The sequence below is a fragment of the Lutra lutra genome, chromosome 1 (assembly GCF_902655055.1).
Source record: "Lutra lutra chromosome 1, mLutLut1.2, whole genome shotgun sequence".
Taxonomy (NCBI): Eukaryota; Metazoa; Chordata; class Mammalia; order Carnivora; family Mustelidae; genus Lutra; species Lutra lutra.
In genome coordinates, this window is record NC_062278.1 from 160,146,773 (window position 1) to 160,174,585 (window position 27,813).

Consider the following 27,813-nt stretch of genomic DNA (forward strand, 5'->3'; position numbering starts at 1 on the left):
CCACTGAGCCACCCAGGCACCCCTACAGCCATCTAATTTGACTGTGGAGGCTACTCCCGATAAATCTGTTTTTCTCAGATGCACTTACAAAATTCATGTGAAGAGCACTAATATATGACCTCTGAAATAGCTTAAAAAATGTAGTTAGGAGCTACATGACTTTTCACACAGTGAGACAGAAAAACAACGGATATACATTGTTAATTTTTTCAAGTAATGTTATGTACAGTTTTATTGCCAGTATATGCACAACAGTAAGCATAGAACTATAAATACACAATGTAATTAACAGTAGAAAACAAAACTGTTACAGGTAAAGGGGAGGGGATATAGAGAAACTATTTTCCTGCTGCTAGAACAGAAACGAAGGGAAAAGCCTATGACAAATCATCCATCCAGTACTCTTGTCTTAAATTCTTTACATACATTTCTACATTTTTTTTCAATTAAACAAATAAAGTACAGATAACTCTGTAACAATAGCAAATTGCTTCCCTAATAGCTATTTGCCTTTCCAGTCAAATTCACTTCATGTTAGGATCTTTAAAAAAGTCAAGATGAGAAATCATTAGTATCCTGGTTCCCAATGATTTAATTTGCCTTTCACCAAACTGGTAATTTTTGAAAGTTGGCTGCACATGAAAAGAATAGGTGTAGCAAAAGGTGATTAAAAAAATTTGTTAAAATGTAACAGAAAATCACCCTTGAAGTAGTTTTCCAAAGGACACTACAGACAGCAGCTCAGTTATAAGGATTAGCCCTGAAGAGGTAGAGAATTTGAGTCCATTACACAAAGATAATAGCCTTGCACCATCTTCTCTCTCATCAGGATCAATATTTTCAAGTAAGACAATTTCAAGGTAAAAGGAAACCAGGTTCCACCATTTAAAGAAAAGGTGCTGGTTGACTTCCATGTCTCAATAATAAGTTTGTTTATTAAATGAGAAACAGAAGACGGTCAAGGACACACATGCACTTGATTTACTTTTTGTCTTTTTTCCATTATCAAGTTTGTTCATAAGTGAATTTGAGATTAATAAATATGAAAAAAGCATCATTCACAACAAAGATAAACCAAAAACCCTGCAATAAAACCTTCTATTTTAATAAGTATCAAGAAAACAACAGGCAGATGATTTGGTGCAGCTTTCTTAAGGGATCTTAGAGGGGACATGGTTTTAAATAAAGATGGCAAGATCAACAACCAACAAGCAGTATCAGTGTTACAGAACTGGCTGATTCTGTAGCACTTTCTCTGAGGTCTTAGTTTTAAACTACAGATAACCCCAAAGAAATTGCAACTAATGACGTGTATCACCATCACACCAACAGAGTCCAGCTGTAGTTCAAATTAGTCCTGCTTTGTTTCACATCATTTCAGTATTTCTAGCATAGGACATGATACGGAACAAAACTCCAAGTAGCAATAAAAATATTATTCTGCATCTGAATAGAGGCAAAAAAAATGTTTTAGACTGTTAAACTTTTAAAGCTTTAAGCATTCTCTTTAACCAGCATTTAAAAAAATTTATACAATCATAACACTGGCAAAGGTTAATGGGAAGACAAAGAAGTACAAACATGTGAAATGATGAATTTGATTAAAAATTACTTGGTACTGATCAACTGATGTTAATACTGCTTCTTCTTGAATTTGGAATAACTATCATAAAGGTTACATGCAGACTGAGGATAGCCCTCTGTTACAGAAAATACAAAACAAAACAAAAAACTAAAACTGGGAAAGATGGTAAGTTCCAAAAGATGTGTTTGAAAATTTCCTTTCATTGATGAGGGGTGGTCTGTCCTTTCTTTGAGAGGCCTGGTTCACTTTAATCAGCTTCACTAACTTTGTCCAGAAACATCAGTAGTGGGATCAGCTCCTCCAGAACCTGTCTGTGCACGTTTGATGTAAAGATTCAGTAGCTTCATCTGCAGATTCAAGCCGAACATATGTCACTGAGCAAATTATAAGTTATAGTAAGATGCTTATTAAAAAATTATATACATATATGAATTTATTTTATTTATTTATTTATTTATTTTTTTGATTTTATTTATTTATTTCACAGAGAGAGATCACAAGTAGGCAGAGAGGCAGGCAGAGAGAGAGATAGAGGAGGAAGCAGGTTCTCTGCTGAGCAGAGAGCCCGATGCGGGACTCAATCCCAGGATCCTGGGATCATGACCTGAGCCGAAGGCAGAGGCTTAACCCACTGAGCCACCCAGGTGCCCTACATATATGAATTTAAAAGAGAGATTTTAGACTAAGTTATACCCAAGTTATTGTTGTTAATTAAGAATTACAAAAAAAAAAAAAATTAAGTCTCAGTCTGTTCACAACTGAGTATTCTATTTACTCATTTATTTACGTAATCTCTGCACCCAACATGGGGCTTCAACTCATGACCCTGAGATCAAGAGTTGCATGGTCTACCAGGATGAGCCAGTCAGGCACCCCTGATAACTGAGTATTCTAATATGCCTTTTTGAAAAATGTTGTACTGATAGCATGTAAAACTTAAACTTAGGAAAAAAAAGTCACCATTAAGACAATAAGGACAAACATCTGAGCACCATGTGCTATATAATAAGCTAACTACCTTACACTATCTTTTTATCTCAATAATAATTTACAGATGAGGAAATCAAGATATAGGATGTGTAAGTCATTACCCCAAAGTCACAAGGGTAGGTAAGAAGTGGGCCTGGATAGGAAATTAGGCACCTGGGTTCCAGGACCCAAGATCTTAAACAACAACTGTAACATTGCCCTCCAAGAATGTTCTTGATTTCTCTGTGTCACTCTGTAGTCTTTGCTAGATGAGATCATATTTTTATAAAGTTTTTATCAGTGCATATACAATTTTATGCTTTACTTTTGTCATCTAATGTCATTTCCAAATATTTTCTCAACCTAGCTACGATCTCATATGCAACTGGCTGCCTAGCATTCTGACAAAGTACTTAATTTAAAAATTTTTTTACTTAGATTCAATTTAATTAACATATATTATTAGTTTCAGGGGTAGAATTTAGTAATTCATTAGTTGCATACAACTCCCAGCGCTCATTACTTCAAATGCCTATCAGTCAATTACCCCATCCCCCCACCAATCTTGGCTCCAGCAACCCTCAGTTTGTTTCCTGGAGTTAAGAGTCTTGACAAAGTACTCAAATTTAATTCTTCTACAGACATCTTTGAATTATCACGACACAACTTGAGCTTATCACAAAAGCTTTTTTTCTTTGAAAACCACTGTGTTGGGCGCCTTGCTGGCTCAGTCGGTAGAGCCTACGGGGCTCTTGAGTTCAAGCTCAGTGTAGAGTTTACTTTAGGGAAAAAAAAAAAAAAAAAAAAAAAAAAAGAGGGGCTCCTGGATGGCTCAGCCAGTTAAGTGTCTGCTTTCAGCTCAGTCATGATCCCATGCTCCTGGGATCAAGTTCTACATCAGGCGCCCTATTTAGTGGGGACCCTGCTTCTTCTCCCTTTGCCTGCCACTTGCCCTACTTGTGCTCTTTCTGTCTCTGTCAAATAAATAAATAAATAAAATCTTAAAACAACAACAACAATACAACCAAAAAACCCCAAAAGAAGACTTTTTTTTTTTTTTTGAAGACTGTGTTGTTGAAAGTTTGCTTTTTTAACATTAACTCATTGATTCAAGGGTTTTTAACCTGGTGTCCATGGGATTCAGGGACTCAGTGAATCCTCTGAAACTATGTGTAAAATTTTCTGTATTTATTTATTTTTCTAGGGATGAGATACAACCCATATCTCAAAGTGGTCTGTAACTCAGGGTTAGAATCACTGCTTTAATCTACCTATAACTTACATAAGTATTTAATGTTAGGTATATACTTAAACTTTATAGGTATTTTCTCCACCTCTTTGTACTTTTTTTGATTTTTTTTTTGTTTGTTTGGTTTTTTTTTTTGGACAGACAGAGATCACAAGTAGGCGGGGGAGGGGGGGAAGCAGGCTTCCTGCTGAGCAGAGAGCCAGATGCAGGGCTCCATCCCAGGACCCTGGGACCATGACCTGAGCTGAAGGCAGAGGCTTTAACCCACTGAGTTACCCAGGAACCCCTCCTTTTTGCAATTTTAAAAATAAATTTGATCATAGTAATGACAATAGCTAGGGTGTGGGAAACTGTTTAAATGAGGAAGAGTGTTTCCTGCTAACTGGTTCATAAGCAAAAATTCAACAATCATAGTTTATCCTCACGTCGTAGAATAAATTTCAATGTTTGATAGTGTCAAAGAAATGAGGAAAGACTCTTTTTAAAAAAAAATTTTTAAAGCTTATTTAGTTAAGTAATCTTATTACTTAATGTGGGGCTTGAACTCATGACCCCAAAATCAAGAGCTGCATGCCCTTCTGACTGAGTCAGCTAGGTACCCCTACCTTTTTTTTTTTTAAAGTCTTAAGGAAAGGAAATATTTGATTATCATAGTTCATAGGGGGAAATTAAAGAAATGCCCAAGGGTTCCACATTTTGGGAGATATAAAGTAATCCATGAATATATAAAACCACTATTTTTTTTTTAAAGAGTATTTATTTATGTACTTATGTGTTTAAATAATCTCTATACCCACTGTGGGGCTCAAACTCACAACAACCGAGATGAAGCGTCACACACTCCACCAACTGAGCCAGCCAGGCGCCCCAACCACTATTTATTCTTAAATAGTCCTTGGGGGCAAGGATTTGGGTGTGGGAGTGTGCAAGGAATGTGCAGGCTGTAGGCATTTCTTTCATAGCACCCTACCCTACCTGACTTCATGTGAGTGACCAACGTGAAAGTAGGAACAGTTAAAATTCAAACGGTAGGAGGAATGAGTTGGATGCTCAAGGCCGACATGTTCAAACTGAATAACAAATTTACCCTTTAACACAACAAAGAACTAAATCTGAAAAATGTACCAATGCCACCATCTTTAGGACAAAGCATCATTACTTACTTTACTGCCAGTGAGCTGACTGAGATGTGGTTTTAGCTCATCACCAATTACCGCATGAACAGCCACCAGGCAGAAGACACAAGCTTTCCGAACACTGCTCTCTGAATTATCATAACCCTAGGGAGAAAAGTCCTTGTTAGCACTCTTGGGGGATCTGAGAAGGTACTATTCCAATTCCAACATGGACAGAAGATGTGGCTCAAAAATGAGATTATAGGCATACCAAGGGAGAGGAAGCTTTAGTGACTGAAGTTAACCCTCCTGCCTTTCCCAGCAGAAATGTGCCCTTCTCTCCTTCCACACCTCCACTCCGCTATCAGCTAGCTTTCCTTATTGGGTTCTACCTTTATTTAGCCTGGAAAGCTGCCACTTCACCAACCTGCTCTGTAAAGTCTCCAGATGAACCCTATTCAGCTGTAGGGAACCCAAGAGCACTTCACTATTGAATAAAATCTAAACAGAGTAAAACTGGGGTTGGCAGTCAAGGCACTCCTGTAATTCAGGCTGAATTAAGCTCAACATCTGTCCCATCCCTACCATTACCCTAAGTTATACACCTGGCAAAAATTTATTCAGTACCCACTATACGTATGACATAAACATACTGTGTACATGCTTTTCTTAGGACCAAAGGACCCCACAATATTATGACTAATATTAGGCTTAGAACAGAGTCAAAGATAATACTAAAGATGCACAAAGAAATTAATGATTAATTCTTTTCAGGAGTGGTTTTATTATACACACTATATAATATTAGTCATTAAGTTACATTATAGAATATAATCTATTGGATGGAAAAAGTTAACAATTTATGATTAAGCAAAGCATGTTATAAAATGTGATCCCACTATTAAAATGTTTATGTGGATGGGTTTGTGTGCATAGAGTAAAACACATTACATCTATGACTGCAAATCAGTATAACCACTTTGGAGAGAAATGTGGCAATACCTAGGAATTCTACTTCTAAATATATACATATAAGAAGGTAAAAGGAAGTTCACTGCAATATTTATGTTATTAAAAAAAGGGAAACAACCCAGATATTCATCAAAAGATGAATGGCTCAACAAATTGTGGTAGTCACATTAATGGAAATTACTCAGCCATAAAAAATGAATTAAATTCTAATACATGCTATAACATGGATGAATTCTAAAAACATAACGCTAAATGAAGTAAGCCAGCCACAACAGAAGAAATACTGTGTGATTCCATTTACATGAGGAACCTATAAAGCAGAAGAGAGAGAAGAGAAAAAGTAGAAGTTACCAGGGACAATGGGGAGAAGGAACAGGGAATTATTAATGGGTACAGAGTTCCTGTTTGGGATGATAAAATATATTCTGGAGCTGGATAGTTGTAATGGTTGTACATCATAAATGAATTTAATGCCACTGAATTGCACACTTAAAAATGACTAAATGGTTTACACACACACACACACACACACACACACAGCTACTTATGGAAAGTCTTTGCTCTGAATATCCAAGACAGCAGGAAGGCTTGGTTATGCCACTAGTGTTGCCTAGGAAGTGCCTAAAATAACTGAATCCCAAATGTATCATAATTTATTCCTCTAAATTTTGTTTCTCACCTGTATTAGGCCTGGCATAATCTCTGGCAAAAGCAAGTTAAGGGTTTCCTTGGATACTCTCTCTATCACTTTTGTTTGCATTTTGATTGCAGCCAGATTAATGGGGTAATCTGCAGTTTGGATGATAGGACAAAGCACTTTGATGCACTGCTCTGGACTGATTGAAGTGGCTAGCACTGATGCAGCTTCCTCAGCAGATCTTACCACCTAAAACAAAGAGGAAATGTTTAAATTGGAGTAAAATTTTAAAATGCTATACTGTGTCCTGGAAGTAAAACTTCATGAAATATGCAATACAACAAGGTATCTATAACTTGCTTTGAAACTACTACAGTAAACAAATGCACACAAAAAGTGAGGGTGCAGTTAACACAGGGTTGGCAAACTGTCAGTAACTTTTGAAACCAGAATAGATTTATGGGGAGAAATAATTTTTCCTGATATTCTTTCTTTCTTTCTTTCATGTTCTCTTAATGTTGGCTAATTCAAGTTTGTTTTGTTTTGTTTTTTGGGGGGTGGGTGGAGGGAAAGGGCAGAGAGAGGGAGAGAGAGAATCCTAAGCAGGCTCTACACTCAGTATGGAGCCCGACATGGGGCTAGATCTCATGACCCTGAGATCATGACCTGAAGTCAAGAGTTGGATACTTAACTGACTGAGCATTCTGGGTGCCTCAGGCTAATGCAATTTTTAAATCATACTGTGGTCTAGCTGTAATGGGTGGTGGAGGCTCCATTTATCTCTAAGGTGAACAGAATCCTCTAGAATAGCCATACTGAAACCCTGCTCACTATCAGCACCCTCAGCTCCAGGAGTATTCATGCCCTTTTCATTATATTTCATTATATTATTACATTATATTATTATTATAATAAAATATAAATAATCCTGGGGCACCTGAATGCTCAGTTGGTAGAACATACAACTCTTGATCTTGGGGTTGTGAGTTCAAGCTCCAAGTGAGGTGAAAATGTTACTTAAAAATAAAATCTTGGGACACCTGGGTGGCTCAGTTGGTTAAGCAGCTGCCTTCGGCTCAGGTCATGATCCCAGCGTCCTGGGATCGAGTCCCACATCGGGCTCCTTGCTCATCAGGGAGCCTGCTTCTCCCTCTGCCTCTGCCTGCCATTCTGTCTGCCTGTGCTCGCTCTCTCTCCCTCTCTCTCTCTGCCAAATAAATAAATAAAATCTTTAAAAAAAATCTTAAAAAAGTCTCATTAATGGGTTATCAACTTAACATGCTATTCCTTCATCTGTTTATAATGATTTTCTTTCCTTCTGTATTGGGCCAGTGGAGGGCTGACACTAATTTTATAATGAAGAGAAGAAATGGCTGTCTTTCTATTTTAGTAGAATCTGTAATCTCTAGAGATAGTCTTGAGACCATGTAAAAATTACTGCTTTTGATTCTAATTTAGTAGTTTCTCACTTTGGATCTCAATCTATGAGAGCTACTAAGAAAGGTACAGTGGCAAATACACTGGAGGTCAGAAGACCCAGGGCTAATTTTAGATGTAAAAAGAATGTCAATTTTACCTTTTGTAAAAATAGAGATGCCAGGCCTTATTTGGGTCAGAAGGTGGATAACTACAAATACTAGTTTTTTAAACCTTCGGCAAAATACTACAGATGTTCTACTACTAAACATTAGCTGAATAAAAAAAGAAATCTAAGTAAGCATGCATATAGATTTAGAAGTTATGACTCACTCTCCTATAAGACTTCTAGTCATTATCTTCTGAAAATTTAGAGGGTTTCAATTTCTTCAAATCCTCACAACACTACTTTCTTTTCTTTTTCATTTTTTAAAAAAGAATTATTTATTTAAGTAATCTCTATGTCAACGTGGGCGTTAAACTCAAGATCCCAACATGGAGAGCCATATGTTCTTTCAATTGAGCAAATCAGGTACCCCCGAATCCTCACCAACACTTATTGTTTTTCTTCCTCATGTATGTGAAGTGGTAGCTCACTGTGGGTTTAGTGTATTTTCCTAATGAGTACTGATATTGATTTTTTCATGTGCATGTCTTCTTTGGATAACAGTCTATTTAGGTCCTTAGTTCATTTTAAAAAAATAATTCATTTATTTATTTTAGAGAGAGAGAGAGCAAGCATGAGCAGGGGTGAGGGGCATGGGGGAGAGGTAGGAGGGGGTGGAGAGAGAGAGAGAAGCAGACTCCCCACTGAGCACGTAGCTGGACATGGTGCTCGATCCCATGTCCTGAAATCAAGTCAGACGCTCAACCGACTGAGCCACCCAGGCACCCCATTCTTTGTTCATTTTTTTTTTTTAAGATTTTATTTATTTATTTGACAGAGAGAGAGATCACAAGTAGGCAGAGAGGCAGGCAGAGAGAGAGGGAGAAGCAGACTCCGCTGAGCAGAGAGCCTGATGCAGGGCTCGATCCCAGGACCCTGAGATCATGACCTGAGCCGAAGGCAGAGGCTTAACCCACTGAGCCACCCAGGCGCCCTTCTTTGTTCATTTTTAAACTGGGTTATTTCTCTTTTTGTTGTCGAGTTGCAAGAGTTTTTTTATTTATTACCTTATTAGACATATGACTCGCAAAAATTTTCTTCTTTCCACTTTCTTTAGAGTGCCCTTTGAAGCACAGTTTTCTTTTTTTAAACATTATTTAAATTTGTGACACTGATTTTTAAATTTTATTTATTTTTGAGTAAATTCTATGCCCAACAAGGGGTTGAACTCATAACCCCAAGATCAAGAGTTTCATGATTTACTGAATGACCCAGCCAGATGCCACTGAAGCATGAAAGTTTTTATTTATTATTATTATTAAAAAAAAGATTTTCTTTCTTTATTTGACAGAGAGAGACACAGCAAGAGAGGGAACACAAGCAGTAGAGGTGGGAGAGGGAGAAGCAGGTTTCCTGCTGAGCAGGGAGCCTTGGGATCATGACCTGAACTGAAGACAGATGCTTAACTGACTGAGCCACCCAGATACCATTTTCTATTATTTAAAAAAATACTTTATTATACATTTTTAAAAGATTATTTGAGAGAGAGTGAGAGTGAGCATGAGCAGGAGAGGCAGAGGGAGAGGGTGAGGGAGAGAGAATCTCAAACCAACTCCCAGCTGAGTGCAGAGCCCAAAGGCTCAAGCTCAGGACTCCGAGATCATGACTGGAGCCAAAACCAAGAATGGGATACTTAACTGACTGAGACACCCAGGTGCCCTCAAAAGATTTTAAATAATCTCTATACCCAACGTGAGGATTGAACTTACAACCTTGAGATCAATAGTCACATGCTCTACCAACTGAGCCACCTGGGCATCTTGAAGCACCAAAGTTTTAAATTTTGATTAAGTCCAATTTATGTTTTTGTTGTGGTTGTTGGCTACTTGTGCTTTTAGTGTTGTATCTAAGAAACTACTGCTTAATCCAAGATGGCAAAGATTTACATCCATGCTTTCTTCTGAAAGTTGTAGTTTCAGCTCTTACATTTAGTTTTGATCTATTTTGTCTTACTGCTATTTTTTAACTTTCCTTGTTTGACTTCTTTCGCTTATGTCTTGGTTCTACCAGAGGCACCTCATTTTACTGCCCTGTGCTTTCTTTACACATGAAACTAATCTAACACTGTATGTTAACTAATTGGTATTTAAGTAAAAGTTTAAAAAGGCTAATTTTTTTTACACAACTATAAATAAAAAGAGAGATAGATAGATGGATAGATGAGAAAGATTTACGGGACTCTTTCAGAAAAGCGGTCCTCATTATTTTATTGAATAAACTTTGAACAGACATCTAGTTCCTACAGGCACTTTACCATTTTAATAATGATTCTTCTTAAGTTACTTCAAAAAAACAAATTGTTTTTTTTTTTAAAAGATTTTATTTGTTTATTTGCCAGAGAGAGAGATCACAAGTAGGTGTAGAGGCAGGCAGAGAGAGAGGGGGAAGCAGGCTCCCTGCTGAGCAGAGAGCCCGATGTGGGACTCAATCCCAGGACCATGAGATCATGACCTGAGCCAAAGGCAGAGGTTTAACCCACTGAGTCACCCAGGCGTCCCTCAAAAAAACCAATTCTTACTGATAAGTGGACAGTAATGGCTGGTGATTTCTAAATTAGAAAACTACAAGTCAAATTAAGAAGGAAAAAATGAAATCAAGATTATATCCTAGAGCTGGCTTATTTTAGGTGAAAGACCATGATATCACCATAGCTCATTTAATAGAAAAAATATGACTGCGTCTTTGTCAGATATACTACCTGGAACATCAAAGTTAAGTGTTCATTTGATTGAAATGACTGACACTCTTCAAGGGTATACTTCAAGCAGTGTTTATACATTTCATGTGATAATATAAGAAGTACTGAGAATAGGGTATTTAGCCTAAAGATACAAATATAGTGATCCGAAGGGGCAGTGCACCCAAATGTTTATAGCAGCAATGTCCACAATAGCCAAACTATGGAAAAAACCTAGATGTCCATCAACAGATAAATGGACAAAGAAGAGGTGGTATATATCTACAATGGAATACTATGCAGCCATCAAAAGAAACAAAATCTTGCCATTTGCAATGACGTGGATGGAACTAGAGTGTATTATGCTGAGCAAAGTAAGTCAATCAGAGAAAGACAATTACCATATGATCTCCCTGATAGGAGGAATTTGAGAGGCAGAGTAGGGGGCTATGGGGGATAGGGAAGGAAAAAATCAGACGAGATGAGATCGGGAGGGAGAGAAACCATAAGAGACTCTTAATCTCAAAAAACAAACTGAGGGTTGCCGGGGTGAAGGAGGATATGGAGAGGGTGGTTGGGTTATGGACATTGGGATGGTATGTGCTATGGTGAGTGCTGTGAAGTGTGTAAGCCTGACGATTCACAGATCTGTACCCGTGGGGCAAATATTACATTTATGTTAATAAAAATAATAATAAAAAAAGAAGTACTGAGAATAAAATAATAATTTAATAGTCACGTAACTTACCTCCTTATGAGGATCTTTATGTGCTTCCAATGTTTTCATGACAGTCAGTTCTGCATAGTTTTTAAATCTGGCTGGTTGATGCCTTAGGATTTCTCTTAAAACCTTTAATGCCAAAGCCCTGATTGTAGGCTAAGAAGAAATATTTTAATGTTTTTAATATTTTGGGTTGTAGACAATCTTCCATATTTTCCATTTCTGTAACTTAAGGGTCTTAACATCAGGGCAGGGATAAGTTGTAGACAACTGCACAAAGTATACGGTATATTACATAATTAAGTTTTCACATCTATAGTTGAAAACTTAAATCACACTTTTTATACTTGTAGGAGATCAAGAACCAATAACATTCTACGAAACAGGAAATTACACTTTTGAACAAGTAGTTTAAATATGCAAAACAAGCAACTTGTACACTCCTATAAAAATAACATCAGCAACCTTTAATTTTTCCCATTGTCAATTGTTCAAAATCATTGAACTATTGGTTTAGAAGAAAAAGTACTCATTATGAAAATTTCACACAGGAAGAAGCAGTAAGAGAGACTCATTTTCCCAATTTCCAAATCTGTGTAGTTCTTGATTAACCAGCAATCAAAGACAGGAAAACAGGCTATTATTTACACATCCTGCCATTTACCTCTTTATCCCCAAGGGTTTCAAGCAATAGAAGTAATATTGTTTTGAAATGTTCATCCCAAACACTGAAAGATTCTTCCTGTGTCAGTTTCATGAGTTCATAGAGGGCGATTTTTCTTTCTTCTACACGTTCATTGTGGTTAGACAGCTCCTTCAATAGCTCTGCAACCAGGTCAGAGTGGTCGAGGGAAAGATCTGGCAAGAGGACATAATGTTAATTCTGCAACTTTATAGGTCAGCTCTCATAAGTCTGGGGATGATGACTTTAAAACATTATGAAGCAGACAATGTTAGTTTTAAGAAAAGAAAAAGACTAATTTTCTTTTCCATTTTTTCATCTTGAAAACACCAATTCTAGTTTAAAACTTTTTGTAATGAAAATTCACATAAAGAAAAATATGATGGACCCTTACACACCCCTCACCCAGATTTAACAAGATTTTATCATTCTTGCTTCATCTTCATCCCTTCCCCATTTTTTCCCTGAAATATTTCTAGTAAATGGCAAATAAATCATTTAATCCTTATATCAGTATGCATTTCTATGGTGCCATGCCAGGAGGCTCACAATGTTTGGGTACTCCATTTTTAGTGATATTAATAACAACCACTGGATTTAAGTGGTGACAACTTGATCCCATCACTGTAAAGTTCCCTATCAATTAAAAAAAAATTTTTTTTTTTTAAGAGAGAGAGGGAAAGTTTCCTCGCCTGGGGGGAGGGAAAGAATCCTAAGCAGGCTCCATGCCCAGCACAGAGCCTGATTCGGGGCTCGATCCACAACTCTGATCATGACCTAAGCCAGAATTAAGAGTTGGACATCCAATGGACTAAGCCACTCAGGTACCACCCCCCATTTTTTTTTTTTTAAGATTTATTTGAGAGAGTGAGAGTGAGCACATGCACATGAGTGGGGGAAAGGGCACAGGGAGAGGGAGAGAGAATCAGGCAGACTCCAGCTGAGCCCAGTGCAGGGCTGGATCATAGGACTCTGAGATCACAACCTGAGCAGAAACCAAGAGTTGGACACTTAACCACTGGTGCCACCCAGGCACCCCAATCAATCTTTTAGTAATGGTTCCATCCACTGATTACTCTTGAATTATTTTATTAGAAATTAAAAATGGGCTGGAATCTTTCTGTAGAGAGTAACTTTATCAACTAGAGCTATTCTGATTATCCTGAAATATAGTTTGATAGAAGAGGCAGAATACTTAATATTGTCCCTTAAATTTCAGAGTCAAGAGTTGGGCGTAAAAATTATCATAGAGTTTCGTTTTTGCTTTCTTTTTTGAAGTATAATCGTGAACTCATGAATTTTATGAATGTTAAAGGACACTTAAAGTGCTTGAATAATTTCTGTAGGAAAGATAGTTATGTCCCAAAATTCATATTAAAACATTATAAAATACCAGAATTCTTCCTAAATTCTTTTGTTGATAAATGATAAGTTCAGCCTTTCCAGAACTTGGGCACACAGTGGTCTGAGCTTGTGCTGTAGACTCTTCCTTATCCGCTGGAACAAAATAACCACAGAATATGGTGCCTGAGCTTGGAAGATACACCTGGGGTCACTCCCTCCCCCAAATCTCCAGGGAGACAGATGACCTCATGGAGCTATACTGTCTGTAGGTCCACTTGGCCTACATGCTGCTCTTTCATAGGATGGGCTGCCACTTACACTGATCCTAACAGGCCAGAGAAGGCTTGTGGATCTGGGATCTCGGAGATGGCTGTTGCCTATAAAAGCAAAGGCTCAAGAGGAAAGAACCAGCTTCCCAAAAATGAACCTTGAGGTTGCTAGATGGTCACTATTGGTCCATAAAAACAGAAGCTACTGTGCCTCATCCTGCCAGCTGGTTAGCCATTGACCTAGAGATACCAATGGCCTGACATTTTAGGTTGTGGGGAACCTACACCTACAAGTAGGGGAAAGAAAAATTATATTTTACTTAAGGTGATTTGGAAACCTAAGGAAAGGAAATTAAGCTGAACCATTAGAATAGATGGCTTCAGGGCGCCTGGGTGGCTCAGTCAGTTAAGCGTCTGACTCTTGATTTCAGCCCAGGTCATTATAGCAGGGTCATGGGACTGAGCCCTATGCTGGGCTCTGCACTGGGCACAGAGCCTGCTTAAGATTATCTCTCTCTCTGCCTTTGCCCCTTCCCTATCCCCTCTCTTAAAAAAGAAAAGAAAAGAAAAGAAAAGAATAGATGAATCCAACTAGAGTAAAACTAACAGAAACAGGGAAGGAAAATTGAACCAAAATGTAGTGACAACAATCATTAACTATTAAAAAAGAAGTTTATTATGACAACTTTCATGGAACTACAATTAGACCACTAACAACCTCATACACAGAGCATAAAATGTGATTGCTGAACTTAAAAATGAGAGATAGTCTGGAAAGAATGACCACCAGGTGAACCAAATTAGGGTTTTTGAAGAATCTCTGTAAAATGCAGAGCAAAATCATAAAAAAGAAGAAATTTGCATTCAAAGATGGTATCTTACTTGGAGGATAAAAACGGTCTTACAATAATTTCAGTATATAGACCAACACTGGAACAGTACTGCTGCTGTAACAGCTGCTATTGTGGCAGAATAAATGCATCTCTATATATCTCACAAAAGTCACTCCTGCAGTCATGTTATCAGACTTTCACAGATGTCAGAGGATCGATCATTCTATTTATTTATTTATTTAAAAAAAAAGATTTTATTTATTTGACAGACAGAGATCACAAGTAGGCAGAGAGGCAGGAAGAGAGAGAGAGAGGAGAAAGCAGGCTCCCTGCTGAGCAGAAAGCCCGACGTGGGGCTCGATCCCAGGACCCTGGGATCATGACCAGAGCCGAAGGCAGAGGCTTTAACCCACTGAGCCACCCAGGCGCCCAATCATTCTATTTAGAGTTTTATTTTATTTCAGCTCAATAAAGTAAATTCACACACAAAAAAATGCTTTCGAAGGAATGCAACTCTTTCCTCTATTAATATAGGCTTTGTAATTACTCTAGGAGATAATTAGAAATGACTTGACATAAAGTGGTCTGAACAGATGACTAACAGAAAAATAATTTCTGCCAAAGAAACCACATATTTTTTTTCCAAAACTGATTTATAGAATACAAATGAGAAAACCTAAAGTACTCCATTAAGATAAAGTGTAACCAACTGTATTTCCTCACGAGAGGCATCATGGTCATGGGAAAAGGCAGGCTCTGGAGTCCTACTAAACCTATGCTTCTTATTTTATCCAACAGGCACATGTTCTTAATTAGTGCTGAGGCTCAATTTTCTTATGAGTAAAATGGGAAGAGGGTACTGACTTCCTATGGTCATAGTGAAGACCTGGGCTCAGAATACAGTAAACTCACTAATAACAATTTTCTTTGTTCTTATGACAAATATTGGCACTATTAGAATTAAGATATTTCTGTTGCAGTGCTGAAAAAATATGGGATACTCTTTTCACTGGCTAACTTTAATATGAGTCTCTCTTGCATAACAGAACCATCCTCATTAGCAGTAGTATTCTGGAATATTATAGTCCCCGGTAAACTTTACAAAGATCATAATTACATGTGGACATTAGTGGAATTTTATTTTTACTTGCTGATTTTGAAAAATTTATCACTTATGTATGTATGTCTATAGTGTGTATAGAAACATCTGAGTAACAGACATACTAAATAAGTCTCAGAATTTCAAAACAATTTCTTTTTATAGAAATTCTGACTTGAACAAAATTATTATCTTCTGCCAAAACTTATGGACTTTAAAAACAAAAAAAGGAAAAATTTTGCATTGAGGTAGACATGGAAGGAAAATCAAAAGAGCAATGGAGGCAAATAAAATTAAAAAGAATGGGGGCGCCTGGGTGGCTCAGTGGGTTAAGCCGCTGCCTTCGGCTCAGGTCATGATCTCAGGGTCCCTGGGATCGAGTCCTGCATCGGGCTCTCTGCTCAGCAGGGAGCCTGCTTCTCTCCCTCTCTCTCTGCCTGCCTGTCTACTTGTGATCTCTCTCTGTCAAATAAATAAAATCTTTAAAAAAAAATTAAAAAGAATGGGTGACATTAGCAATGTTCGCAATAAAATAATGTCAAACAAGATCTTCCCTATCTCAACTTTAAAAATGAAAATAAACAATAAGTGATTAATTGCTATATGAAGCTTAGAGCAACTATTTTGCTTAACTAATGGTTTATCCATTTTCTTTTTTTTTTTTTAAAGATTTTATTTATTTATTAGACAGAGATCACAAGTAGGCAGAGAGGCAGGCAGAGAGAGAGAGGAAGGGAAGCAGGCTCCCCACTGAGCAGAGAGCCTGGTGCCGGGCTTGATCTCAGGACCCTGAGATCATGACCTGAGCAGAAGGCAGAGGCTTAACCCACTGAGCCACCCAGGTGCCCCAGTTTATCCATTTTCAAAGACTGTTCAGCATAAAATGACTGTCTTATGTTTTAGAAATCAATAAAGTATTATACTGTGAAGAAACAATTTTCTCGTTCAAAAGTATTCTATCCAGTTTAGACTTCAGTTATATAATTTCCAACGATGTCCTCCTTTAACAAATGGAAAATATAAGACCTTAAGTAAAGGAAAAGAGAATCAGTCAGTTACTAAGTAGGTAATTTTTATTTCTTTTCAAAAGATTTTATTTATTTGACAGAGAGAGAGAGAGAAAGAGAGAACCCACAGCAGGGGGAGCAGCAGGCAGAGGGAGAAGCAGGTTCCCTGATGAGCAAGGAGCCCGATGTGGGACTTGATCCCAGGACACCAGGATCATGACCTAAGCCGAAGGCCAATGCTTAACCGAAGGAGCCACCCAGGCATCCCCCGAAGTGGGTAATCTTCCTAAGCTGTCACAGTTTTGGCTTTGTGATATATTAATTCTCTTAACATAAGCAGTTGCTAAAAACATGATTCCTCAGCCTCATAAAGAGATTTTTCCATTCATCAAAAATACAAATGACCAGGCCTGGGAACACAAATTCCTGAGCACAGTAAGCAGGGTTTTTTCCCACATGGGAGAGTGGCAAAGTATGGAATTTTAGAGCTCAACCAGGGCAAGAAGGGTGTCCACAGGGAGTGGTGACCAGGTGTGTCAGAGCCCAAGCACATTGAAGGTGTCCACGTGGAGTGGCAGAGCCCAGCAAGGTGAAGAGGTAGTGGCAGAGATGGAAAACTGGTGGCATACAGGAAGATTGATGAAATAAGTAAATATATTAAAGATAATGAAAGCCAGGTTTCTCAGTGTCAGAAAATATATGGAAAAGGAGGAAATTAAAATTAATCTCATGGTGCTAAATTGGGATTGGAATAAACACACAGCTTTTGATATGGAAATAAACAAATGTAAATCAGTGTGTGTACACAGATACAGATACACACACACACACACCACACATTCCTTAAACTCTGGCCACTGAAAGGTCTTGGAAATAGTGATATCCCACTAGTAGTGAGTATACTTTGTGCCCAGACTCTAGCCTTTAAAGACCATTTAAAGACCAGAAATGATTGATTCCAGGACTCAAGAAGGGACAGTCCAACATTCTGTTATGCCAGCATGCAAGGATGGGGACGTGTTAAAAGAACAGGTCAAATCAAAGACAATCTGAGCATCAAAATAAATGATAGTTACAAATTATAACCCACTGAGTACAATGCAAACCATGAGTTCACAGTTAGAAATATGTAAATGAAACTTTTTAAATGAATAAATTTTAATATAGTTTTAAAGTACTTCCCCACAAGACACTTACTAATTATAGAATGAGTAATTTCACAGTGGAGAAGCCTGGTAAGCACCACCATAATCAAGTGACTAAAGTTTGTATCACCAGTCAAAGAGCAAAGTGAAATCATGTATTACCTGAAGAATGCACTATCACTTCTGGGACCCTGATGCCAAGAGCACATGACCTGAATCCAATCATGAGAAAACATCAGACAAACCTAAATTGAGGGAAATGCTACAAAATAACAGGCCTCTGACCTTCAAAAGTGCCACAGTCATGAGAACAAAGGAAAGACTGAACACTGAAGAAGACAAAGGACACAGATGACTCAATGAAATGTGAGATTCTGAAGTGGATCCTCTGGCTTGAAGGTTTTTTTTTTTTAATTCAATAAAACATTTACTGGACACATAGTATATATAAATCACCCTGTTGGAAATTGTAAGAAACCTAGCAATGATTAAGATATGGTTTCTCTTCTCAAGGAATTTATAATTTGATAACTTAGTATAACACCTTGAAAGATTAAATAAGGACTACAACACTGTAAATAAAGTATTAGGGGACACAGAAAAGAAAGTAACAGTCAAAATAGCCACTTTTTTGTTTAAAATATTGCAGTTGAGTTTGGCAATGAGCACTAGGTGTTGTATGGAAGTGCTGAATCACTAAATTGCACACCTGAAACTAATATTATTATACTGTATTAACTAACTGGAATTTAAATAAAAACTTCAAAAAAATACTGCAGTTGATTTTGGGAATTTGATTATAAATCCTGTTTTACTCATTTTTATTTGTTCTTAATGGATGGATAATGTGACAAAAATGTGACAAGAACATCCCATTACAAATCAGCACCTAATCGGGTTTAAGGGTAGGTGTTTATTATTGTACTGATGATAATTACCTGATTTGGATGAGTAGATTGTGGTTACATGGGAGAATGTCTTTAGGGAAAGTACATTCTAAAGTATTTGGGGTGATCGAGCATCATTTTGGCAGCTTACTCTCAAATGGTTCAAGGAAAAGTTCTTTGTGCTATACACCCATCTTTTAAGCTTTTGATTGTTTAAAAAAAATATATATATATATTGCTTTTGATTGTTAAAAAAATATATATACATATATATATTTTGTAGCCAAGGCAAGCAATGTCAGTGGAACCAATTTGGTTTGCCAGCGTGTGACCTCTGTACATAAATAATTTAAGAATAACTAAAGCTGCTAAAACTAGGTCTCAGCTTACCATGCTGCTGCAACAAGGGAGGGTTTAAAGGACACGCTCATGCTAGGTCCAATTTATTCCCTCCTGTTTTGCTGCTACTGTGACTAAACCTCAGTAACAGAGTAACTAGTTGTGACAGATCAAAACACACTGCAGTGAATCATTTTGGCAATTTTATACATTCTTATGTAATTTAGACTTAGTATGGCAAGTTGTCATAATTTTGCCTTTAAGGTAATTATGATATATTAAGACTCTTAACATGACATATTGGTAAAAACAGGATTTGTCAACCTTATTGGTAATCAAAGAAATAAAAATGAAGAGATTTTCCCACTTACCAAATTACAAAAATTATAAAATATTTCTGATATCTAACTTCTCAGTCTTCCTAATCATTAGGGAAATGCTCATTAGGATGGCTTATTTTATATTCATCATGGTGATGGATTTCAAAATTTTAAAAAGTTTGAACATTCTGTGCTGGTGAGGAAATCAGCACTACCTAAACTAGCCAAGTGTTTTGAGTTGGTAATTGGGTAGTAACTCTCAAAATTTCAACTTATGTATCCCTTTATCAAGCAATTCATCTCTAGGACTCTCAGAGTAAATTATTATGTATGTTCATAAATGTTTATGCAATAATATGTTCACTGACAGCAATACTGGGGGAACAAAGGAAAACCAGAAACTACCTAAGTATAATATCATGAGTAAGGGGATACTTTCAAATTTACCCACATAGTTATCTATTACTTTATATTACTTGAGTTTTCAATTAAAAAAATTAATAAATTACGTAATTTGTAGAGAAAAAAATGTAATTCCCTCTTATTAAAAATACCTAAACCATTTGCAGTATTTTGTATTTTATATCAGTTTTTATACATTTTATATGTAAACCTAACTGCATACTGTAATTGGAAGGGCTGGTAGGTAGGACATTTCTACCCTCTTTCAGATGTGACACTCTGGACAGTCAACCAAATATCAGGTTGGACAACTTAGTGTTAGAGCTAGTCCCACACCCTTGGTACAAGCCACTGAAAGTGCAGAGCTAGTCCTAAGCTGGCTCCAAATTCTAATGGTAGCTTCCCTCACATTGGTCTTGCATCTTACTAGAGTTTATGATTTTACACTTTATTAAAGGGATACTATTAAGAATGGGTAGTTCTTCAAAGGTTTTTGTCATGCTGGTATAAAAATTAATGACTGAATTATGTCTAGAAATAAACTAAATTTATGAGCTACAACTGATTTCAGTTGTTTCTGGGCAGTAAGGATTTCCTGATGTTTGAGGATGATCTCAGGATTACCCTGTTTCTCATTCTGGGGTAGAAAACTACCAAACCACTAGAAATGAGCTCCTAAAAGATGGGAGAAACGTTTTCATCCCAAAGCTCCTTACTTCTTCAGGAGTTATAATAAAAGAGCACATGTATTTCTTTTGTTTCATTGACTACCAATCCTCTAAAATACAGGTGACAAAATATGATCCAGAACCTACCATCAGGAAACTGGTCGGCATCATCATCAAACATGGCTTCCTTGAGGGCAGACTTATTGAAGGGACTGATGCTATCTGAATAGTTATATGGATTATAGTCTCGAGCACGAGGAGAGGAGTGAGCAGGCATTGAATGGAGCAACGAAGCTTTATTATCAATGGCTGTCTGGCTTGAGTCAGTAGCATCACCTCCTGCTCTTGGGTCAGGCATCCCAGGACCACCACACATCTATTAATGGGGAGAAGGCACAGCAAATTAATTCATTTTCTAAAAAATATTTTACTTATTTATTTATTTGAGAGAAAGGGGGAGTAGGGACTGAGGGAGTGCAAGAGAAGGGGTTCAACTTCATGACCTGACCCTGAGAGATCATGACTTGAGCCAAAATCAAGAGTTAGACACTTAATTGACTGAGGCACCCAGGTGCCTTACAAATAATTTATTTTTAAGTATCTCCGAAATTCTAGAAAGATTCTTCTTTACTGCTTCAAAGTCGATTTAAAAAAGGTAACAATTAACAGCTGAAAAAAAGTAATGGGAATCAACACAATAAGTTAAAACTTATTTAAAATGTCAAAATTTAAAGTAAAGGTGTAAAAAAAAACCAAACCCACAGCTGTGAGGGCAAATAAGAATCATAAAAGAATGCTGTTGCTAATTCCTATAGTTCCCTTGCTAATGGCTTGACCAAAGGATATATAGTGGGATTACCAAAAGCTTCTCTATGCCACTTAAAGATGTAAAAGGATTTTCACTGGCAACATAGAACTAAAAGCTGGCAGGTTCCATTATTAAGGCAGTAAATTACACAATGACAAAGTACAAGAGGATCAATTTTTTTTTTAAAGGCCTCCTATTAAAAAAAAAAGGCCTCAAGGACTATACCCTTTGAATAGATGTCTGCTGAAGTTTGATCACATTAACATATTTATCAAAACATCAATACTAACACTGATACTAATATTAGTATGAAAATCATTACAACCATCAATATCACCATTGTCACTATCTACTCACAGCAACTACATGCTAAGCCATTACTCAGGTGCTTTACAAATATTCTTCACGTATTTACTGTGCTCCTACTGCGTGCCAGGCATTGTTCTTGGCAGTGGGGATATACTGGTGAACAAAAGGGAGAACAAGGTCCACTTTCATGGAGTTTACACTCTAGTGGGGGTGCAGACATTTCTAACCATAACAAATGAGTAAAGTATCCAGTATGGTAGAAGGTGACTAGTGTATGGGAGGCAGTGCAGGATTAAAGGGACCATGAGCACTGTGGTGGGAGGAAGGAGGGTGCAGATTCGACAGGGTCAGAGTAAGCCCTCTGAACAAAGACTTGAAGGAAGCGAGGAAATCAGCCATGGAGCTACCTGGAAGAAGGATGTCTTAAGACAGAGGGAAGAGGCAAGACAAAGGCCCTGAGGCAAGAGCATGCCCAGGAAGTTCAAGGAATAGCAAGAAGGCCAGTGTGGCTGGAGCAGAGGAAAGTAGTAGATGAGGTCAGAGGAGTAAAAGGGGAAAAAGCCTATTGTGTGGACTTTGGATTTTACTCTGGGACCTCCTATGGAGTTATATAAATCGAGGAGTGAGAATGGATGACAGGAAGCCAATGGGCAGAGTCAAGAAGGCCAGTTAAGTGCCTATTTTAATAACCCAGGTGAGAGAATTGATGATGATCATGTTTCAAGCCAGAATGGCAGTGATGGGAAGTGGATGGATTTTGGAAATATTCTGAAAACCAAAGTGACAGATTTTTGACAGACAGAGCATGGAGGATGACAGAAAGAGAGGAGACAAGGACAACTCCTTGGTCCAAGGTTTTTGGCTGAGCAACTAGTGCTGCTGTCAACTGAAACAGAAAAGAGGAGCTCTAGGGGAAAAGACAGGAACTTAAAACAAGGAGCTGGATGTAACAAATTAGTTATATAATTTACTATACTTATAGTAACTTTTAAGGTAGGCAGTAATAATCCTTATTTTCCTAATGAAGGCACTGAGGCTTAGAAGAGTCATGTATGATTAGTTAATAACTGCCAGGAACTGGAATTTAAACTCATTCTGCCAGATGCCATTGCTCGAGCTCCCCACATTGTATCCTGCTATCTCTGAGGTAAAAAAGTCTCAAGCAGTGATTTTTATTACTAAACTGTTATTGCTACTTCATATAGCTTTTGGGGTGGGGAACCTCAAATCTGAGTGGTAAGCTGGCTTTTGGCATCCAGTTTGGTAGGGCCATCTGCCAGACAGGCATGGGGAGAAAAACAACAGCAGGAGAGCAGTTAGGAGGGCAGAGGAGGGAGCCCTTTAGGGACATGCTGAAGCACCGCAATGTTCTACAATTCTGTAAACACTGAGGAACCAGATTCCATAGGAAATGGTGGGATGGCTTGTTTTGAGAAAAGTATTCGGCAGCAGTGTAAAAAACAGCTACTCTTTTTTTCCCTCCCCCATGCAAAACAACTACTCTTTGTATGATGGCAGAAGCAACAAACTAAACAATATTTACCAATGTCAGAAAAATGGGTCGTAACATTCTCTCTCAACTGGAGCTCTACAAATTGATGATGCAAATCTCTATCACTACACTTAGTGGAAAATAAAATCCTAAATGCATTTACTCTTATAAGACTAATGTGATCTGCCCCATGTTCCATCCCCCAACTCTTTCACAACAATCCAACAACACCCCCTTTCGTCCCAGTTCCCAACTATGCAAAATTTGTTCCCATCTAAATGTCTTTGCACTTGCCACTTCTTTTATGGAATTCTTCTCTCCTAGATCTTGTATGGCTTTGTTTATTCTCAATGCAAATGCCACTGACTGAGAGAGGCCTTCCCCGACCAATGAATCTAAAATAGATTCACTTTGTGTTCTAACACTCAATAGTACTCATCTCTCTCTGAAAATTTATAAGGAACTTGAGGGCAGCAACTTTGCCTTGTAAAATCCAAGACCTAGAACAGTGCCTGGCATGTGTAGATACTCAGTGAACACTTGGAGAGTGACTGATCCCTTAAAAAATTACATCTGAAAAATGACAGAAAGCAAAGTTAAAAAAAAAAAATTCAACAAAAATCTCTTAATGAGGGGCACCTGGGTGGCTCAGTCAGTTGAGTGTCCGATTCTTGATTTCAGCTCGGGTCATGATCTCAGGGTCATGGGACTGAGCCCCGAGTCAGTCTCCTCTCTCTCTCTCTCTCTCTTTAAAATAAATAAATAAATAAATAAATAAATAGATAGATAGTTAAAAAATCTCTTAATGGAAAGGTCTGCAATGTAAGAATATTCATACTCACGGAATCACTATCATCTTTTTTAGACTCCCTTTTCAATGGCTCATTCATATCTTCTTGACTACGGAAGCTGAAATTCTGAATTGCTTCAGTGACACCTCTAAGAGAGCTATAAATATCTTCAGAGTTCATATTTTCTGTGTCATAATCAAATGCACTATGAAAAAGACAACTAATTATTTTTGTGTAGTTTTAAAACATAAACACATTTGCGATTATGTAGGATCCCCAAAGCATAATCAGCAAAACAAAACAAAACTTGACAACTGTAAATGGTTAAGGTATATGTCCCCTTGTCCACCCACCAAGGGTAGCTTACAATGATTCTAAATGCATAGAACCTTACTTAACATCTCATTTATCTGTTACCTTCAAAAATGTTCTGATTAACTAGGGCCAGCAAATTATGACCCCGGAAATCTAAAAATGTTTATTTTTTTAAATAGTTGAGGGAAAAGTCAAAATAACATTTCCTAACACCTTTCCAATGAAAATCATATAAATTCTTACTTCAGTGTCCATAAATAAAATGGTATTAGGACCAGCAGCACTTATCTATTCAGGTACCCGCTACAGCTATTTTCACACTGTAACCACAGAACTGAATAGAGGTAACAAATACAGTGTGGCCCGCAAGGCTGGAAATATTTACCATATGGCCCTTTACAGAAAGTGTGCTAACTCCTGTGATTAACTTACAATTAGGGAACAGCTAAAAGAGAAGATAAATGTATTTCACACAAACTTATAGGAAGGCAGAGAAGTTTTAACACCAAACATACATGTTACTGACATTACTTCTATAATCAAATTCTAAAACTCAACTGAATCTGGAATTTAGCCATCAAATTGTCATATGTGTGTCACAAGGAATAAACAAGGCAGGTTAAGTATGCAATGTATTCTTCTTCCTCAGATGTTGATGAAGTATCCTATAACTATAATAAATATGATGAAGCATGCTATGACATATGGCTAATAAAATCATGTTAATAACTATGTAAGTAAATATGGAATAGAATGCAAATGATTTTTTAAAAGTCCAGGAAAATACCAGTTTATTAATGAGTCAAGAACTTCATGTGAAATACAGCCAATGCTTGAACTGCATTAAGTGTGTGAAAATTTTATATCGCTTTTATTTTATATTAAGGACAAATCTCACAGTCACATTCTTTCCTGAAGACACAGACATAATGCCATTTTATATTTAGCCTTTCCTTATTTTTTCTTCTTTATTTTTATGTTTTTGTCTGTAAGTATATCTCAGAAACATAACTACTCCATTTAACGCTTCAAGCACTAATTTACAAAAGCTGTTTAAGTTTTCTTCTCACTTACAGAAAAATTAGTTATCCGATGCATTATTTTCATTTAAAGGGTTAGTTTTGGAATAAACTTAAAATTTTTTGAATCTGCTAATTTTCTGTATGTCAAAACCTTTCAAGTCGAGTGGAAATCAAGTGGAATTACATTATTGTCTGTTGTCTAAGAATGGGAATCAGCAAACACAAGCCATGATGGAAAATAACCCTTTTATTACCTTGGAGATAAAGTATTCTGTGATGTATTGGTAGGAGAAGTAAGAGGACTGGACCAATTGGCTGGTGAACGTGGTGTTGGTCTTGTCAAAGGACTCCCCATGGAACCCTGATTAGGGGAGTCAAATAAATATTAACATATGACAGTTAAGTTCAACTAAAAGGCTCTTAGGGAAGTCATGCAATCAAGAAGATGAACAATGAGCGAGACATATTTGTAGGTGAGTATTCTAAATATTCATGTATTTATCTCTGCTTTCTGTAGGAAAATACATTTTCCCCATTCAGAAACCTACCTCTAGTCTTTTTTTTTCTTCACCGGCTTCCTGCTCTCAAATATTATCAACATTTTCCTTCTCATAGATTCAACAGGACCCCAAACTATTTTATTTTAATTAATTTTTAAATTAAAAAAAAGCTTTTTTAAAGTAGGCTTCCTGCCCTATGTGGGGCTTGAACTCATGATCCTGAGATTGAGAGTCGCATGGTCTACAGACTGAGCCAGCCAGGTACTCCCCGCAAACTGATCATTTTAAATTAGCTTCCCATTGTAAGCCAATATCCTTCCTTCAACCATTATCAATATTCAAATTTTATTCCTCCTTGAGTATGCTTTATAAATGATTTTCTCAAGCATACCAAAGTAAAGTTCATTATTATTATTTTGCCTACCTTTTAAGATATAACTAAACAATCCCTCTCCTTTTAAAAGATAACCAAATTTAGTCCCAAGAAATTGTTCTCAGATTGTTTTCAACCCTCAGACTTTACCTGAAGCCCGCCATAAGTGCATCTAATTTTTCCTTTACCCATGATCAAATACCTGTTTTTTAATACTTACATTTAATTTTTTAGGCATATTATGTAAATGATTCTTGCCATACAGGTACATATAACACTGTAATGTTTCATTTATCCAGACCTTACCTCTCCAAAACAAAATTCTGTATTCAAGCAACTAGGGACCCATAAACCTGTGAACAGGTTTGTGAACACAACTTTTAAAGCCCTACCTTCTTCAGATCTTATTTGTTAACCAAGTCATCCCTTCTAGTCCTCAAATAAGGACTGGTTCGCTTTCCCTATTCATACCCTGGCCACCATTCACCACCAACCTAATGTATATCAAATTATAACATACATATGACAAGCCCAAGGACTATATTCTTTCCAGAACAGTATTTAATACTGCATAGGAGATGTTGCCTAATACAGATGCAAAAATTATATACTAGGATCAGAAGTTTACTTCACGTAAAAAAGGAAGCAATTGCTATGAAACCATCACACCACGTAATAGTCAAGAAAATAAATGAAAGATACCTGGGTTCCATTGCCAGTGTTTCGTAGGTGATTATGAAGAAGCTTTGTAGCACCATCCTGAAAAGTTTTTGGTAAAGCTCCTAATAACATTGTAAACTCTGGGGTATTGAGTTCAAATAAAGAAATCAGCACTGACTGTGCTGCCTAGAAAACAAAGACATAAAACAAGTAAAGAAGTATATTTTGGTTACTCAAAGGAGACAATTTTCTTCACTCAACATTTCTGTTCAATAGCACAAGGCCATCTTTTCCACAGGAAAAAGAGGTTCTTACACATTTTCAAAATTCTTTGTTGGGAGAGTAAGAAAATAATTGGCCAAGGGAATATTAAAAATGTTACAAATACAATTTAGCACTCAATGGCAAATGTTAAACAGTTTCTGGGAGTTATTCTACCAATATATACTACTTCTTCATTTTTCCTCATAAGTGATTACAAGAAGAAAAATGGACGGAAATACACCAATACAGGTGTCCTACACTTTTCCAAAAGTTCACATTATACCACTTTGCTTTTATGAAAGACCTACAACAGTACCTGCCTTCCCTAACCAAAAGAAAAACAAAAGATCTTCACCTTTACATTAAGGCAAAAAGCAAAAATAGTATTCAGCATTTGTTTTGCAGTGAACCGTTATAAAGGCAGCACACACTCTGAATAGTGAGAATGGTACCACCAAGCTCCTTCCCCAGGAACTAAACTCAACATCAAGTCACCATAGCACATAGCATTGCTGAACTGTGCATGTAAGCATCTGTGCTTTAATTTATTTTGTGGGTCTGTTAGCAAGATGTATCCTAAAGTATCAGAAAGGCAAAAAAAGATGCTATTTTTGGGTCTGGGAAGACTTACAAGTTTTTCCATATAAATTAATGGAATTGTTTCCTTGCTTTATACCATTCTGGCATATGAAAGGTTTCACAGGAACATTCTATTTTCAGATAGTGGGGAAAACCTATATATTCCCCTAAGCTATAAAAAGTCCACTCAGAGCAACT

At 37.1% G+C, this 27,813-nt stretch overlaps 1 protein-coding gene and 1 non-coding gene across 51 annotated transcripts in view; both read right to left on the bottom strand.

The window, feature by feature from the left end:
- Nucleotides 1–200: 200 nt before the first annotated feature.
- The window catches only part of CLASP2 (cytoplasmic linker associated protein 2), a 181,691-nt gene continuing 154,078 nt past the window's right edge, over nt 201–27,813 (bottom strand). For all 50 annotated transcript variants that reach the window (XM_047741973.1, XM_047741900.1, XM_047741956.1 and 47 more), the window contains 9 exons: nt 26,815–26,958; nt 25,494–25,600; nt 23,954–24,107; nt 20,650–20,878; nt 12,172–12,365; nt 11,535–11,663; nt 6,570–6,776; nt 4,967–5,083; nt 201–1,932 (listed from right to left, as the gene is read on the bottom strand). In XM_047741973.1, coding sequence (XP_047597929.1) covers nt 1,846–1,932; nt 4,967–5,083; nt 6,570–6,776; nt 11,535–11,663; nt 12,172–12,365; nt 20,650–20,878; nt 23,954–24,107; nt 25,494–25,600; nt 26,815–26,958 — 1,368 coding nt within the window. In that variant the 3' untranslated portion in view covers nt 201–1,845. The remainder of the gene's footprint in view (nt 1,933–4,966; nt 5,084–6,569; nt 6,777–11,534; nt 11,664–12,171; nt 12,366–20,649; nt 20,879–23,953; nt 24,108–25,493; nt 25,601–26,814; nt 26,959–27,813) is intronic.
- Nucleotides 9,794–9,866, bottom strand: TRNAN-AUU (transfer RNA asparagine (anticodon AUU)). The gene has a single exon. It is a non-coding gene; the product is annotated as a tRNA-Asn (tRNA).